We start from the raw sequence: 18025 nt of genomic DNA on the forward strand, positions 1-18025 counted from the left end.
CCACATGCGAACACTCCCTCTCTCCCAGTGGAAAAAGAACGTTGGTCTTATCTGAACGTGTCTTTTCAGTGGGGGAGAGGGAGTGGTCACGACCCGCCCTAATCGAGTCATGGGGCCAAGGGGAGGGCCGGGAGTTTCCCGGGAGGTTTGTTGTTGTTGTGTTTGTTTTCCATTGGATTATTCGTCTTCGAGGAAACTGGGCAGGAATGGAAGGAAGGAGTATTTAAGAAGTTTACTCTCAGTCTTTGGACCAATCAGGCTTTGATAATACCCACACATGACCACTCCCTCTCCCCCACTGAAAAGACACGTTCAGGTAAGACCAACATTCTTTTTCATTGAAGCGTATTTTTTATCCTCTTTCAGGCATTCACAATAAATGTAGTTTTATAATGAATATAGCAACATTGGTACAATTTCTCCCTTCAGTTAACAAGTCACTTAGCATTAATTAGCTACCCTAACATATAGCATTGACCAGGGGTGTCAAACTTGATTTCATTGAGGGTTGCATCAGGGTTGTTTTTGACCTGGGTGGGGGGAAATGAGGTGGCCATGGCCAGAGTGGGTGTGGCCAGCTCGATGTCACTTGTGTCGGGGGTGCCTGTGGTGGCCCAAGTGTTCTGCCAGCGAAAATGGAGCTCGGGAGCCTGTTTTTGCTGGCGAAAGCACCACAGGCCAGTCCTTCACTGTTTTTTCAATGGTGGCTCTATGGGCCAGATCTAAGCACCTCATGAGCCGGATATGGCAACCGGGCCTTGAGTTTGACACCCCTGGCATAGACTAAGACATCAAGAAAAGCTTGTCTATAGGGCAAATATTTATTTGATTTCCTTCGCTGTAGATTTTATTATTTTGGGGTTTAGTTTAGAATAAGGGCCAGCTATATCTCTGAATACATTTTTATAATGTAGCCAAAGAAAGGTATTCAGAGTCAGAGAATACAAAATAGGAGTATACCTTCTGACAGTTTCTAACTTGACACGTGTTATTTTGGTGCTTTTAATATGTATGCTTCTAATTATATTGGCATCTTTTAATTATTTCTCAGATATGCATCTAGGCGCATAGTAAAATGCTTTCACTGAATAATGCTCATCATACAGTTTACTTAACAAAAGTGAAAAGACTAATCCTTCATCAGGAAACCATATTTCTTTGATCCCCTTTCTGTCAAAAACAGTTGAAATTTCTCTTTTAATTATCTGAAAGAAGGATTAGGTAGTAAAATCCACTCTCTGCTCTGTTTTCCTACCAAGCAGTCAATAAGTCATGTTCCAAATTTTCAAAAAAGGCTAGGATAGTTTCAAAAATTACCTGGCAGTGTACCAAAACAATTATTCCTTTCTTTCTCCCATTCAATGATCAATTTATTCCTTCGGTAACAAAATACACAAAGACACGCTTGATCTGGCAAATGACAGTGGAGTCTTCTTTTTGCAGAGAAAATGACAAAAATGGCCACAAATTCCAAAATATATTCTGTGGGAGCAAGAGAAAGTTAGTGTTTTGTTAAATATAAACTGCTAAGAAAGAATTAGTTGTGTCTATTTCAGTTCATAAAACGAAAACGTCTCCCATTTTATTCTTCAAGGTGTTCCCTATTTCACTGTTGAGCCAAAAGACCAGTCAGTCATCCCTGGTAGGCCTTTCCAAATGGCCTGTGCTGCAGTAGGACCACCTGAGCCAGTGACAATTGTCTGGTGGATGGGCGATTCCAGGCTTGGACATCCAGATATCTCTCCCTCCACTCTAAATGTGTCAGGTAAGGCTTCTTCCTGTGATAAATGAAAACTATTCAAAAAGGAATTGGGTGGCTAATAGGGCAAAGGTATAAACAACACTAATAATCGTTTTCTGAGACAATGTAAAATTGTGTCTCAAGTGTGCTAAAAAGAGAAAAAAACCAAATGAGAACCCAATATAGAACTGAATTCACCAAAAACAACAGTGTTTCTAAAATTTCTGAGTGGCAAGTTAGATAATTCAAAAACAAAGATGTGTTTCTTTCTCCCCCATCCCAGTATTTTGTTGGAAAAATGTTTTTATTTTCAAAATTGTTTATTGTTTGTAATGACTTGTATGAATGTTTCTATTTTCTAGCAAATGTCAAAAGCTTACTGTGTGCACCAGTTTGTAGTAGGTGAAAGAAAATACGGTTGAATCCACAACTAGGGAGATTAAACAATTACCACCTAGAACAGGGGTGTCAAGCTCATGGGCCACGGGCCGGATGCATCACACACTGGCCACACCCACCCTTCTTTTCGCGAAGGGGGAAAAAGTTGTGATATGTCACGTGACGACAATGTGTCGTTGCAAGCTTGACCCCTGACCTAGAACTTTGAGATTTTCGAGACAAATTTAATGATATATCTGTAGTGAATATTTTTCCTATGTTTAGGAGCAAATAAAAGACATTCTAGATTTAAGACAAAATAAGAGACCTGCCAAGGAGAATTTCCTGTTGATATTTATCTTAAAACTGAAAGGAGATATTGCTTCCTGAAACAGGTATATATGTGCTTGGAAAGCCCTTAACTAAGCCCTAACATGCCCTGTTTCATCTAATGCTCATTCTGCACAAACACTAAGGAGGAAGTTAACAATCAGATGAATCTGCTAAAACCTTGTAAAAAGTTATAGCTCCTTCGGCATACAAGAACAAAGGTGTATAAGGAAGGGGAAAAAAAGCCTGGCATCAGCAGGGAAGAGCACAGAGATGCTAAAAGAAAGTAATAATAGACCAGGAAGAAAATAGGGTGGGAAGAGGCAGTGTTTTCAGTGGTTAAACTAATTTATATAAAAAGTTGATTACTTTTTCAGGGCACAGTCTGGCTTTTCTGTGTTTATATCCGCCTATACCTAGAAGATATTGGGAACATGCTGAGTATTGTATGAAAGAGCAACAAGAATGTTTTCATTGTTTGCTCAGTTAATGCCAAATATGCAACTTTGAGATTTCGTAAGAAGGTTTTAAAACTTGTTGACATCTCTCGATTCACCTTTTGATCTAATTCTGCTTATTAACTTCAGTTTTAGTGAAGGTAATATAAAGATTGCTCCAGACAGGTTTTGACAGTACACCGTGGTTTCCTGAATGGCAGCCTCAGCTGTAGCTCAGACTTAAGCATATTTTGAAACAAGTACTACAAGGCAAGTTGAAGATGAGATTTAAAACTCCAGGGACCAGTTTCCACAGATGTATTTACCTCAAAGCTTCCCACTTCCAGTTTTCTAACGAATGGAAATTTGGTGGTATCAATTGTGTTTCTTTCACAAGCAATACCACAAGTAGTTACAAAAATAAAATGAAACATATGTGCAGTGAGGCAAATTTGGCATTGAAAAGTAAGCTTATAAACTCATTCAGAATCTCATTGCTCCTCTAAGTCTTCTGCAGGGAGCTTAAAAATACATTTTCCCAGTCACAGTAGTTCTGTGATTCCAACCAGCATGATGTCAGTAATAATAGTGGAGTCAATGCTTTTGCCTGGGGGAAATTGCTCGTTAAGCTCCAGTCAGAGGCCTTGCTTCTTATCATTGGGTGGGTGAAGGGACAAAACAAACATTCCAAGAAACATTCCCTTTCTGGATGGCTGGCCTTCCATCCCATTGTTCCATCATAAATAATTATAGGAACGGTAAAGCTAATAGTTACTTATCAGAAACATCCTATTTGGATAACCTCTTTCCAGCGATTTATTCTGAAGAAGAGAGGAGCCTTTATTGAAGGTCGTGGCTATTGGCACTGGACTCATTGGACTTAGAACTTCCCAACTTCTGAGTTCAGTCGGCTTCCCAGGTTCTTGGTGATCTTTATTGTGGGAGTTGGTAATCTGTTCACATTTAATACTAAGCTACCATGTAGGTTTTTTTTGGTTCTCCAAATTTAACTAATGGAATTTGTAAATCATGGTTCACGGTTAGGATGGGGGGGGGGCAGGCGTGGGTTGCGGCTTCTTCTACTGCCGGACGCGCTTTGCACGCACGCTTGATACGTGCTATATGCGCATGCGCAGTAGGTTAAAAAAAATCTTCTGCACATGCACAGAAGCAAAAACCAAGATGGTGGCGCCTATGGCTGCACCTATGGTGATGCCGATAGAACCAGTTTGGGGGGCTTGGCCAGCCGAGTTACTACCTAATCGGCCGAACCGGGCCGAACCAGTAGGAACCTACCTCTGATTGGGGGGGGGGGATTAAGTAAGGGACTGATTGTTTCTACCCATCCCACCCAGTGTGACAGGAGTGGTGCACCCTGGATCTCCTCAACTAAAAATGCCATAACCCTAACCCAGTGGTGGGATTCAAATAATTTAACCACCAGCTCTCTGCCCTAATGATTTCTTCCAACAACCAGTTCACCAAACTGCTCAGAAAGTTTAACAACCGGTTCTGAAGTGGTGGGAACTGGTTGAATCTCACCACTGCACCCTAACTCTGCTGTCTGAAACACCATACCCTCTGAGGTTAAATTGATCCTGACCTTTCTCAAAGCATTGAAGAGCCAGATATGTTCCAGGGTTTGGGGTTTAGATGGTCTGTGAGATGCGATGTTCTTGTGCTATTAAGCTCTTATGGGGTTTGTTCTCAACCCTCATTGGTATTTTTAAATATCTTGTTGATATTGTTTTTACATTGTTTTAAAGTTTTTATTCTGCATCTTGCAACTGCAATCTTCAATTTTAAATTGATTTATCATACATACATGCGTACATACATACATACTGTATATACATGTACAGGTCTACCTGCAAACTACCTAGCAGTTCCACCAACCTATGATACGGAGGGATCATTTTACAGGATTTTCTCCCTACCAGGAAGCTTGTTTATGGGATCAGATGAAACTTCCTTTTAAATAAGTTTCAGATTGCTCAAGCATGATTACCTGGATTTTTACAAGCTCAAAATGAAGTGGAAATTCCATTTTGATTTGAAAGCATAGTTGATTTTGTTTTTCAGCCATGCTCCTATTTTGACCTATTAAACTTCCTTCACAGGTGCACGCAGTATTCCGCTCTCTAGATAAAAAAATAAAATTCAGGCCAAAATGTAGATGAAAACACAACTCTGAAAGGAAGAGGAAAGGTAGAAGTTTGTCTTCCTTCACAGGGTGTGCAGACAATGGCTCTGAAGAGCTAACGTGCTGTTTCTAGTTGAAAGCTTTTCATTCTGCAGCTTTTATTTTTGTAGTCTAGTAGTAAAGCCAACATATATTCCCAGATATATAGTCATCATTCATGTGCACGCTTTGCGAAACTAAAGTTGCTAAATTTTCAAAGGAAATAGGAACTTATTAAACTATGCTTGTGATCCCTTTTCTGGCGACTGCGATAAGCTTACCTTTGAAACAGCTTATTCACTTTACTGGAACAGCCTCTCTTCCTCCCCCTTGCCCATAAGTATAGTGCCCTCCCTTTTGGGGTTCCAGAAAACTATTAAAACCTGGTTTTGGATCCGGGGCTGTGATTCATGTATTCACGAGGCCTGTTGTGATTTGTGTTCCTTTTAAGATTGTTTTAGTCCAGCCTGTCTGTGCAGACAGGCTGGACTATTATGTTTTAATTGTTTTATCAAGGATTTTTGGTTTTGTATGCCACCCAGACTCTTTTGGAATTGGATGACTATAGTCAATAAATAATAAATATACCAGCATGTAAACAAAACACCCACATAATTTTGGATCAGCTTTCAGTTCAGTCTTTTGAATTGTGTAGGTAAAATCTGAGCAGTGCATGAAACCTGTAAAATTCTACCTTAAGGATGATTAAATACTTACTTTTATGGTTTTTTTTAAGTATTTTTTTACTGATTTCTAGGTATTAACCAAAGCACAGTTTTCTTCTGTGAAGCCCACAACATAAAGGGATTATCTTCCTCTCGGACAGCCATTGTACAGATTAAAGGTGAGAAACCATTTCCTATCCTTCCACAGATGGAAACATAGAAGGAGATTTATTCCCTCACAGGAAAAGAGAAAAAAATACCCTGTTTCCCTGAAAAAAAGACCTTCCCTGATAATAAGCCCAATCGGGCTTTTGAGTGCATACGCTAAAATAAGCCCTCCCAAAAACATATTGCAACACAGCAGCAGCCATGAGGTGACCATGCTCACCACCTCCTGCATCTCAAAAAGTGCTCATTTAGGAGGTCAAAAGAAAATAAGGCCCTGTCTTATTTTTGGGGAAATACGGTAGTCTAAACTAAGCTACAATCATTTTTTTCTCCACGTTTTAAAACTGCTACACACAACCCTCACACATGACTTCTTGGCTGATTCTTCATGTTCTCAACAGATCTATTTAGATTTTTTTTTTAAAAAAAAATCACTATATTTTTATGCAGGCCCATCCCTTTATCAAGAAAATTTGCTAATAAATATAAACCACCAGCAGCTCAAGAAGGAAATGAGATACTGTACATATTCAATTTTTATTGTATTTTGATATATTTGGCATGGACTGTACACCGCCCCGAGTCCCTTTTTGGGAGAGGGGGCGGTCTAGAAGCATGAATAATAATAATAATAATAATAATACTAGGGAACAAACCTTGTTTTAGTTTAGGAGGCCTACGGTTAGAATATCAAAGGTCTTTTTAGAAAAAAAGGGGGTGTCGTAATCATAATCCTCAGGTGATATGAGAATATGAGAAGATGGGATGAGTCAGAATGTCACAGCACAAACTCCAGTCTTTAGTTCTTGTGCAATGGCATTATATATAGAAAGTCAATAATGTGATTCGTGTCACGACAGTGCAATGCATGCTTCCTCATTAGTCTCTCCTATGGATGCCTGTGGTCATGACATCGTCTATAATGTGTAAATGAGAACAGCATCTTTTTTGGCTGTAGATTTGGTGTCTTGGCAGCCAAAGTGTCTCCCACTTTTCATGAGCTATTGAAAGCAGAAGGGTACAGGCCACTGTTTGGAACAATTACATTTCAAGAAGACATCGCTTTTATATCTTTCTAGACTTTGCAGCGCTAAACTTTCATTTAAAGCATAACAATATTTTGCTTGTAAAGTATTTTTTTTTCTCCTCCTGCAATTTGTTCTCTTATTTAATAAGAAACTAAACATGTAGGTTAAGAATAAGTAATATGTTTGTAGGGCAAGGAAATATAATTGGGGCTTGATTGGCTGCATTCCTTGTTGTGCAAAATAGAATATATAAGAGTATATTGTTATGACTGAGTTGAATTAATGAGAAGAGTGGATTTTTTTTTCTTTTTTAAAAATAGTCCTATTGAAGTTTTTAATGAACAGAATACAGACTAAACTAGAACAAAAAAAGTTCAGAAGGTGCAGAAATTAAAAGGCGCCATAGATAAGAATAAAGAAGAAGCTTCCAACCTTCATCACACTGAGCATAAGATGATTAACTTTTCACTCTTTTTTAATGTTACGCATAAAAAACCAATACGACCAATCCGCTCTCACAGAGAGGGACTTCTCCGGGTGCCGACCGCCAAACAGTGTCGGGGGGCGACACCCAGGAGCAGAGCCTTCTCTGTGATGGGCCCAGCCCTGTGGAATGACCTCCCCCGGGACATCAGGATTACTTCCGATCTCCGCTCCTTCCGTGTACAACTGAAAACCCACCTCTTCCAACTATCTGGCCTGGCTCAACCGTAATTTTCTCGTACTCCTCCTGACTGTCTGTTTTTTAACATTTTGAATTTGGATTGTACATGGGGTTTTGTAATTAGGGTATTTTAATGGTTTTTAATTGTCTATGTATTGTATCTGTTAACCTCCTCCGAACATGTGTGTCTTTGTACTTATGTATGTCATGGATTTATGTAAATGTTATATGTTTTTTACTCCATTGTACGCCGCCCCGAGTCCTTTTCGGAAAGGGAGCGGCTAATAAATTTAAATTATTATTATTATTATTATAACCTAACTTACCTATATAGAATCCATAAATCATCCTGGTTCAGCAAATAGTTCATCAGGAGTTAACAGAAATATCAGACAAATAGCTTATTCCTGGCTAAATAATGACACTTTATATTCCTTTGTTTTGCTCCACTCAATATTGACCTTTAAATCATTCTTACGGCATCATAGCACTTGAGCTTTCATCATTCTTTGGCATTTGAAATGAGCCTTCAAAGCTTTTACCAACCTTCTTTGTAAATCCCCCCAAAATGCATTGTCCAAATTTTCCTGTTGCAGCTGTCCCATATCCAGATCTTTTTCCTGAGTTATTTTTTGTATTCCCATATTGGTAATCTCAATTTAGTTGTCTTTCATGCCTTCAACCTCTATATTGTTTATGCACATTTTTTAAAAGTTTTTTCTCATCTTCTAAAAGTTTATCATTGAAATTTCCTTTCTGACATTGGCTATTAATATTTTAGTCCATGGTTTATTTTTTTAAAGCTCTTTAAAATAAGAAAAAGTTATAGCCTGCTTAGCCATTTTACCTCTTTTCTGCCTAATTCATTACTTTACTTTACTTTACTTTTATTTCGATTTATATACCGCCCCCTCTCCCCAAAGGGACTCTCTAGTTCCCTCTAGTATTTATTGACAACCCTCATCAAGCTTTGGTTCCTAATATGGATTTAGTTCTGTTTCAGTCATTTCCCAAAGTATATTATTTAACTACATACTTGTTTTTTTCAAATCATATAACTAAAATGATCAATATTCCAAATGTCTCTGGTCTCCCAATCAGTTTAAATCTTTTTAAAATAAAAACTGCTTTTTTAGCTTTTTGCCAATTGTATATTATTTTAAATTCTTAAGACTCTGTTGAAAATGTCTTAAATCCAAAGAAAAAAGAGAAAACTCACCAGGTATCAAACTAAACTCATCATTTTGAAGATCTCTAATTTCAATACAGTGGTTAATGTTTTCAAATGTGATTAGAAAATGAGTTTAACTGTCTTAGTGTCCTTATAAAAGGCTCTGCCATGACTGAGGAGTTAAGATGTTGTCTCCCTTGGCTTAAAGCACATAAACCTCTGGGAGATCACCCTTTTTGGTCTCTGTATGAGGAGCTGCCATTCAATGCACTCATGGACCATCTCTTGATCTTCCCTTTTCCAGAGAGATTTGAGGAACTGGTCTATCACTGGTCTTTCATTCTTCACAGCGGTTTTCATCTCTGCTCATTTGTGGATTTCAGTCAGTCAAGGCTCACACCAGAAGTCAAAAGAGTGGATTCTTTTCCAAAGGGTCATGTATGCAGCCATAGCTATCTTGTACGGATCCTTGATCCATGATGGAGAATGTAATATCCAATGAAGGTTCAGGATTCTGAAAGTTGCTTTTCTCTTAGTCAAGGAATGTAATTACTTCAGTACTTTTTTTGACAAGGTTATGCAACCATTTTAAATTTGGTGAGCACATTTATTATCTAGAGAGTACATTCTGGTTACTTGACAAAATGACCACTGTAACCTTGCTTAATCATGAAATGACTGTTGTGGTAGGAGAAGCCAGTCACAAAGCACTACTTTTATGCAATCAGGGGCTGCCACAAAGAAGAAGGAGTCAAGCTATTCTCCAAAGCACTTGAGGGTAAGGCAAGAAGCAATGGGTGGAAACTAATCAAGGAGAGAAGCAACCGAGAACTGAGGTGAAATTGCCTGACAGAACAATTAATCAGTGGAACAGCTTGTCTCCAGAAGTTGTGAATGCCCCAACACTGGAAGTTTTAAAGACGATGTTGGATAACCATTTGTCTGATGTGGTATAGGGTTTCCTACCTAGGCAGGGGGTTAGTCTAGAACAGCGATGGCGAACCTTTTTTCGCTCACGTGCCATAAGTGGGGGGAAGCGTGCTGCACCCATAATGCAATGCGCTCCCCCCCAGTGCGCATGCACGCACTACAGGCACTCCCCCCCATTTTTACATGCTTTTTTTACCCTCCCCAGGCTCCAGAGGCTTTATAGGAGCCTGGGGAGGGCGCAAACAGCCTCCCCCGCCCCCCTGGACACCCTCCGGAGGCGCAGGGAAGCCTCCGGATGGTCCCTGAAGCCTTCGGAGCACTCAAAATGATCCTCTGAGCAAACAGGAAGTCACTTCTGGTTTGCTCGGAGGGTCGTTTTGAGCGCTCCAAAGGCGTCAGGGAAGCTCATGAAGCCTCCGGAGGGCCTCCAGGGGGACGGGGGAGGCTCTTTTCACCTTCCCCAGGCTCCTATAAAGCCTTTGGAGCTGGGGAGGGCGAAAAATGGCTTTAAAAAAAGGTGAACTCAGCTGGCCAGCGCGCACATGCGCGCTGGCCAGCTGACAGGGCAGCCCCTCGCATGTCCTGACAAATGGCTCCGCCTGCCACCTGTGGCACGCATGCCATAGGTTCGCCATCACTGGTCTAGAAGACCTCCAAGATCCCTTCTAACTCTGTTATTCTAATCTATTCTATCCTGATTTGTATATGGGTGATGCTGAAAGCTGGCATTTTGCTTTACAGTGCACCACCTTCTGATAAATAGACAGACAGACAAGACAAGTGAGACAGGAAGCCAGGGGATACCATAGATCCGGGATGAAGAACCTATGACACGCGTGCCAGAGGTGCACACAGGGTATATGCGCTGTCACCCCAGCTCAGCCAGCTGGTCATCGGGTTTCTGACATGCGCAGTGGCCAGCTGGTAGTTGAGTTTCCGAGGTGCGCATGCACACCAGCCAGCTGGTTGTCAGGTTTTCGAGGTGCACGTGTGCGCCAGCCAACTGGTCATTTGGTTTCCAAGGGGTTCTGGCACATGCGTGTGTGCCTTACGGTTTGGGCACTCTGTGCCTAAAAGGTCCGGCATCACTGCTATAGATATTACATTGTTTTTCTAAATTTGTAGGTGGAATAAATGTTGCCAAATATAAAATGTGGAATATAGATATCCCTTGCTTAGCAACTGGTCGTTACCATTTCCAGTTACCCCAAAGATGCTTTTTTCACGAGATAACGTGAAAGAGACAACTGGACTTGTCTCAGACCTGAAGAAGCTTCTTGGAGAAGAAGCTAAACGTCATCCAAGAAAAACAAGACCACCCAGTTGCCTCTTGAAAAAGCACCTTGAAACAACCATAGCCTGGATGACTAAGAATCTCCATAGACATTCCCAGTTATGGCAATGATGAAATAGTAACTTTGAAATCAACACCCAGATTTATGACCTTCCAGGTCTGTAAAGAAAAGGAAAGCTGAAGTTAGATCATAAGCACAGTCACAACTTTAATGATTGAGTTGTTGTCCCAGTTATGATCGCTAAATGAGGACATCTGTTGGTAGAAAGATGCTAGCATTTTTTGTGCGCCGATCTAGTCAGGTTCTTTCAGATCAATTAGGGTTGATTTATGTGAAATGTCTTCACAAAAAGCCTTTCTAGTAGTCATTTGCCATCAATGATCCAACTCTTATACAGGTAGTTCTCATTTAATTACCAGTCGCCTAAAGATTGTTTAAAGTTCTAACAGGCTCCCCAAAATTACTTATAACCCTTCCTCGGAGTTATGACTGCCACACACCCCACACACCTCCCTAGGGGAGGTCAGATGTCAAGCATTTGGCACCTGGCTTGCATTTACAACTGGTTGCAGTATTCTGTGATTACGTGACTACGATTTGCAACTTTTTTCTACCATTTTTGTTTTGCCAGAAATTGGCAAAAACCACCTATTTGGGAGAATGGATTTGCTTAACAGTCACAGGATTCCTGTAACTACTGCAGGGACCATCGTAAATATAGTCATAAAATATACTCAAAACAGGTGGTGACCTGCTTAGCAACTACAATGGCTTGGGACCAAAATTCCCAATTCAGCTGAGGCTGTTAAGTGAGGGCTTCTGTAGTGATTTTTCATCCATCTTGCATTATGCTGTTATATTATTATTTTTTTGTTAAGACCAAGTTGGAAGTCAAATACAGAACTGGTGAGTTGAAAAGGACAGTGTAGAGTGACACTAGGCAAGAAAATACTGAGGGTCACGCATAGTTCAGTAATTTGTTTAGGTTTTCTTCGTTTAGAATGATCTGTGAACCAAGCCATTACTGCTTAGTGCTGTGCCAGCTCAAGAATATAGGATGCCCCTTGGGCCACCTTCCACAGGGGCAAAGCTTTACATTTATAGAACGGTTTGGAAGGAGAGAAGTTTGGCGCTGTAAGCCAGTGTTGACCTGAACAAGTTGTTATATTGGGGTGGGCATTGTCTTCTAGATCAGGAGCTGGAATTCAACTTCTCAACCTGGCAGGGGGCTGAAAACCTTGTGGTGAAATAATGGCATAAACTGAAAAGATGGGCCTGAAAGAAAAAGAGCAATTTTCTGCTCAGCTCTGGAGATCTCTGGTGGGCATCAGAGTGAGAATGAGAGCATTTTTCCTCACAGAGGAAGTGTGGTTCCAAATCTCCAAAACTGCTGAAAATCAGTATTTACATAATACATAATACAATAGTAGAGTTGGAAGGTACCTTGGAGGTCTTCTAGTCCAACCCCCTGCCTAGGCAGGAAACCCTATACCGTTTCAGACAAATGGCTATCCAACATCTTTTTAAAGACTTCCAGTGTTGGGGCATTCACAACTTCTGGAGGCAAGCTGTTCCACTGATTAATTGTTCTGTCTGTCAGGAAATTTCTCCTCAGTTCTAAGTTGCTTCTCTCCTTGATTAGTTTCCACCCATTGCTTCTTGTTCTACCCTCAGGTGCCTTGGAGAATAGTTTGACTTCCCAAGGATGTATTATTTTACAAATTTTACTTTTGAATTTCAGTACTGCAGTTGTGGGGTATCCTTGAAGCTGCATGTGTTATACAGTCTGGGTTATGTTCAAACCAGACCATTAGATTGTTTCCAACAAATCACAGTGAGGGGGGGGAAATACTGATTTTATTTATAGATGCCACTTTCTAATTGATTTGACCCACTGGAAAGAATTCCAAACTTCTTGAAACTGTGGTCTGATCCAGGGGGGTGTTATTTAATTCTTTAACTCAGGGGTGTCAAACTGCATTTCATTGAGGGCTGCATCAGGGTTGTGTTTGACCTCGGGGGGAGGGCAGGGTGTGTGTGGCCAAGTTGATGTCACTAGTGTCAGGGGTGCCTATGATGGCCCGAGTGCATGCGGCCCTCCCGAGCTCCATTTTCACTGGCAGAGGGTTGCAGGAGGCCGTCCCAGCTTAAAACGGAGATTGGGAGCCCATTTTCACTGGCAGAGGGTTGCAGGAGGCCGTCCCAGCTGAAAACGGAGATTGGGAGCCCATTTTCACTGGCAGAGGCAGCGTGGGCCGGTCCTTCGCTATTTCCAAGGCAGCCCCGTGGGCCAGATTTAAGCACCCCTGCTTTAACTCTTCCGTTTTTAACAGAAAACTGCATTGTCTTTGTTTGGAGGCAATAGACTGCCCAGCAAGGATTGGAACTGAATCCCCTCTTACTAATGGAGACCAAAAATTAGTTCTTCTAAGGTTCGGAGCTTTGGAGAGATGAGGAGAAGCTAGATTTAGGTTTTCAGCTCAGAATGAATTTTAGGATATATTTAGAACTCTTTGGGCAAGATATTTGAAAGCACTGCAAGTAAACAAAGTACAAGGAATTTCTGCTCTAGAAACTAATGGCAAGCAAATTACTAGGCAAGATCTAAAGGTAAGAGGAAGCGTTTGCCAAGCAAAGAGTGGGAGTTGGTTTCAAGAATCAGTGGCAACATGAATGGAACCATTGAGCCATGAGTGGGAACAGGAGATGACGGGAGCAGTGAAGGGGTGGAACTGAGAGAACATATGGAGAGTGAGGAGCTTGAGAGTAAATGAGAGGGAAATGGGCCAGAACAAGAGAAGTGAGAGGCAACCAGCTTGAATTTATATTTTAAAAAGACAACAAACCAAGGAAGAAATTGGAAATGGTTTTCTCAAACCAGCAGTGTCATCACAATCTTTACCCTTTTTATTTAATAGTGTTTTCCAAAAAAATGTGTAATGATTAGGCAACTGCTCCTATGCGTTCCCACTTTCTTTTCCTGTTCGTTGACAGTTCCTTGAACTTTCTCATATTCCTTTTAAACATGTGTTTTATTATGAGACTCATCCAAATTGTGACTTCATTTCATTTCATAATTATCCTGTCTTCCTATATACTTTTAATGAAATATTGCCAATGAATGTCACAATGACAACAGTGATAAAGTACAAATGAAAAAAAAGAAAAGAAATTAATCTCAGAATGCTTATGGAAAGAAGACGTCTGGAGCTTTTTCAAACAAGACTGAATTGTGAAGACGTGTTCTTTCCTTAGCATCGTTTGCAATGTAATTAGCAAGGAGATGTGGCAGTGTTTAGTCTGTTGTCCAGGATAATCTAAACCAGGAGTGTCAAACTCAATTTCATTGAGGCCGCATCAGAGCTGTGTTTGACCTTGGGGGCCAGGGTGGGCATGGCCAGCTTGATGTCACTTGTGTCAGGGGCGCCTGTGGTGGCCTGAGCGATCAGCCAGCAAAAATGGGCTCCTGAGCTCTGTTTTCAGCTGCACTGGCCTCTTGCAATCGTCTGCCAGTGAAAACTAAGCTTAGGAGGGCTGCCCTCCCGAGCTCCATTTTCGCTGGCAGAGGCACTGCAGGACAATCCTTTGCTGTTTCTAAAGCGGCCCCGTAGACCAGATCTAAGCACCCCATGGGCCAGATCCGGCTCATAGCCTTGGGTTTGACACCCTTGATCTAAAGCAAAAGGGTCCTAGAGGGATGGATCATTCCTTGAAGTTGCCAACTTCTGTTTGGTTTTGTGTTGTTGGCTTTTGTGTTCATAAGAGCCATAGGCCACCTCTGGAAGTAGTATCTGCAATATTCAGTGTGTAGTGTAGAAGACATTAAATTTTTGTAATGTCCTATATAGCAGAAATGAATAAAATAAGATCAAAGAATGCTAGGTTCTACTCTGTGTATCTTGCCCCTGACATTACATATCTAATCTAGCCTCCTCTGTGCATTATCTGCAAATGTGTAAAAGAAACAGTTCCTGAACTGTGGTTTCTCTTCTGAAGTATTCAGATGTTGAGTAATAGCCTAATTTAAACCACATGACGTTGGGGAGTGCCTGCCATATGCATATACAGTAAAACTCATGAATAAAGTTTGGTTCAAGCTGTGGAAATTCTGAAGTAATGCAAAAGGTTGGGTGTAGACTTTTTACCCATTAATGTGATTTGTTTTCCTAATTACCAATTAATGTAAGTTCTCTGGGCAGTTGCCAAACCTGCTCAATATTACATCAAACAACAAAGAGGAGAAATAGATTACAAATTCAGAAATCAGACTGTAAAACGTAAATTGTTTTAAAGCCTGTAATCAGTAATAATATACTAGAATAATAATAATAATAAATGCAGTTGTTTTGAAACAGGCTATAAAATAAACACAAGAACAAATCTCTCCAGTAAATCAGGTTTATTATTGGGTGCTATGTCAAAAGATCCTCTCACTTAATCGGAGGGGGAAGAGAGGGTATTATACAACCTAATTTGGAGAATATAGAAATTGGGCAGGAAAATATGGAAAAGGTCAAACGTCTTCCATACAATAGTACTGATACACGCACATAGAAGCTTCAGTTGATGCCAGATTTTTAATACAACCTTGAAAATACTGGAATTACAGTAATTGAACTTCCCAAACAACTATGACTCATAATCAGGGGACTGAGGGTTTTCCAGCTAAAGAAAGAGTTGCTTGCCTGCACCATCAGTGACTCCAATGACTTCAGCAGCAATTGCATCCCCTTTTGTGTTTGCTGAGACCAAGAGAAATGATGCTGTTCTGACATTAGGTGATGTATCACTCAGATGAATCTCATTACGTACCCAGAATTCTTGCAAGCCTCATAAACTTCAGAATGAGATAAAAGTTTTAAAAGGGTTGATGGTCTCGATTGGTTCAACAGAAAGAACATAAATGGATGCTTAGTGAATGACGTAGGGTGGCTTGTTTGTTAATAAAGATTTAAAATGTCACATTTTGAATTTTCACAGAATATTGTTTATAAAAATTGAACAAACGTGCCTGAATTTCTGTAGATTTTCTGTTAATCCTGTTCTTTTCCAGTGTATTCCAATATTTTAGTAATGGCAGCTACTTTGCCATAGTGGTTAAATCACTAGGCTAGGAACGGGCAGATGCTAAATAGACCCATTTTAGGAATAAAGTCAGCTGGGTGACCTTGGGCCAGTCACTTTTTTTCAGCCCTAGGAAGGAGACAATTGCAAGTCAGCCAAGATTTGCCAAGAAAATTGCCAGCCATAACCTAATGGAAGAAGATGTGTTTTTGTATGTGTGTGTGTTTGTGTATCAGTAGTATTACAGGAGAAACATGCAATTATGACATAGGGGTAGTACTAGGCCATGTTATTCGAAAGGTTTAATAAATGTCAGACTATTATCACTTGATTCTCAGACTCCGTAACAGAATGTTTTTGAAAATAACAAATGTTCCTTATTTTCTCTGTTTAACCATCAACTTGGAGGGGAAAGATATGCCGTGTTAATCAGGATTTAAAATGTCATGAACAGGCTACCTCTGTTCATTCATAGCTCAATTAGCACCTCTCAGGGATCTTGTCCAAATTCCCCAGACTGTATCACTTGCACATTTCTATGTAAATAACTGCTCAGTTTTGCATATGTTAAAAATCTTCCTTCTGTTTCAGCAACCCCTTTTTCACCTCTCAATGTGACAGTCACTAAGATCACCAGCAACAATGCCAGTGTGACTTGGCAACCCGGATTTGATGGCCTTTCCCCCCTACACTCTTGTACAGTACAGGTATGAAAACGATTACATGTATGTCCTTCTCCAGACTAAACTGCTAAACATTTTTGCACGACAGAAGTTATTTTTTAATTTGAGCTTCCACTGTTATAAACCATGGAGCTTTATAAATTCCCCATTACTTAATCTAATGTTATTTGTTTGACTTTGTCACAAACAGCAGACTAGGGAAAAAGTTAATCAGGCAGACCTCTAACTCTGTGTCCAGACCATGAAAAAATGCTAAGGATGAGAATGAAGTTATTGTGGGGAAAATGGGAGGAGGAAAGAGTATTAGGTATGTTGAATTATTTATGGAAATAATAAAGGTGGGGTAAAAAATATCTAAAGGAGAGAGAAAGAGAAAGGGAGGGGAGAGAGAGGGGGAGAGAGAGAGGGAGGGGAGAGAGAGGGGGGAGAGAAAGAGAGAGGGAGGGGAGAAAGGGAGAGAGAAAGAGAGGGAGGGGGAGAGAGGGAGGGGAGAGAGAGGGAGAGAGAAAGAGAAGGGGGAGGGGAGAGAGAGAGAAAGATAGGGAAGGGAGGGAGAGAGAAAGGGAGAGAGAAAGAGGGAGGGAGGAAGAGAGAGAGAGAAAGAGAGAGAGGGAGGAGAGGGAGAGAGGGGAGGGAGAGAGAGGGAAGGAGACAGAAAGAGAGAGGGAGGGGAGGGAGGGGGGAGAGAGAGAACATAAAATCTTGTTCAGAAGTGTGGACTGTGAGACAAATTGGAATGGGTATATCTTTAAAATTACTGATATGCAGGCAACAAGGGGTTTCGACTTGAAGGCAGAGATGGTTTGATAAGCCTTTGAATCCTTTAAATGTAAAAGGACATTATTTGATCCCATTTGTCACCAAATCCTAGTAGAAAATACAGTATCTTTTTAATGCCATATCATATTTAATATTATGGATAACTAAGGCTAGGGTATTGCTGTTAATCTTTTTCCCCAAAAATAAAAAAGCGAATAAAATGGACTTTACTTTTACTTTACTGAATCTTACAGCTCCATTATGTTCTACCAGTCAAGCTTTCATTTCTAGCTTTCATATTCAGTGTTGGAACAAGTTATATTTATGTCTTACATGCCCTGGTTTTACAAAGACTGCAGGTTTCATCTTGACATCCCTTGTCACCATGAGTGACAAAACTGCCCTTTGAAATGGCATAGGTAAAGGTAAAGGTTCCCCTCATACAATGCGCTAGTCATTCCTGACTCTAGGGGGGCGATGCTCATCTCCATTTCAAAGCCAAAGAGCCAGTGCTGTCCTAAGACGTCTTC

The 18025-nt window shown here is 40.6% G+C and overlaps 1 protein-coding gene across 2 annotated transcripts in view; it reads left to right on the plus strand.

Annotated features, from left to right (window-relative positions):
* The window catches only part of TYRO3 (TYRO3 protein tyrosine kinase), a 90828-nt gene that overhangs the window by 31333 nt on the left and 41470 nt on the right, over window positions 1-18025 (plus strand). For both annotated transcript variants that reach the window (XM_081935486.1, XM_081935487.1), the window contains exons 4-6: window positions 1595-1765; window positions 5826-5912; window positions 16645-16760. In XM_081935486.1, coding sequence (XP_081791612.1) covers window positions 1595-1765; window positions 5826-5912; window positions 16645-16760 — 374 coding nt within the window. The remainder of the gene's footprint in view (window positions 1-1594; window positions 1766-5825; window positions 5913-16644; window positions 16761-18025) is intronic.

The sequence above is a fragment of the Natrix helvetica genome (assembly GCF_964273705.1).
Source record: "Natrix helvetica genome assembly, chromosome: 1".
Taxonomy (NCBI): domain Eukaryota; kingdom Metazoa; phylum Chordata; class Lepidosauria; order Squamata; family Natricidae; genus Natrix; species Natrix helvetica.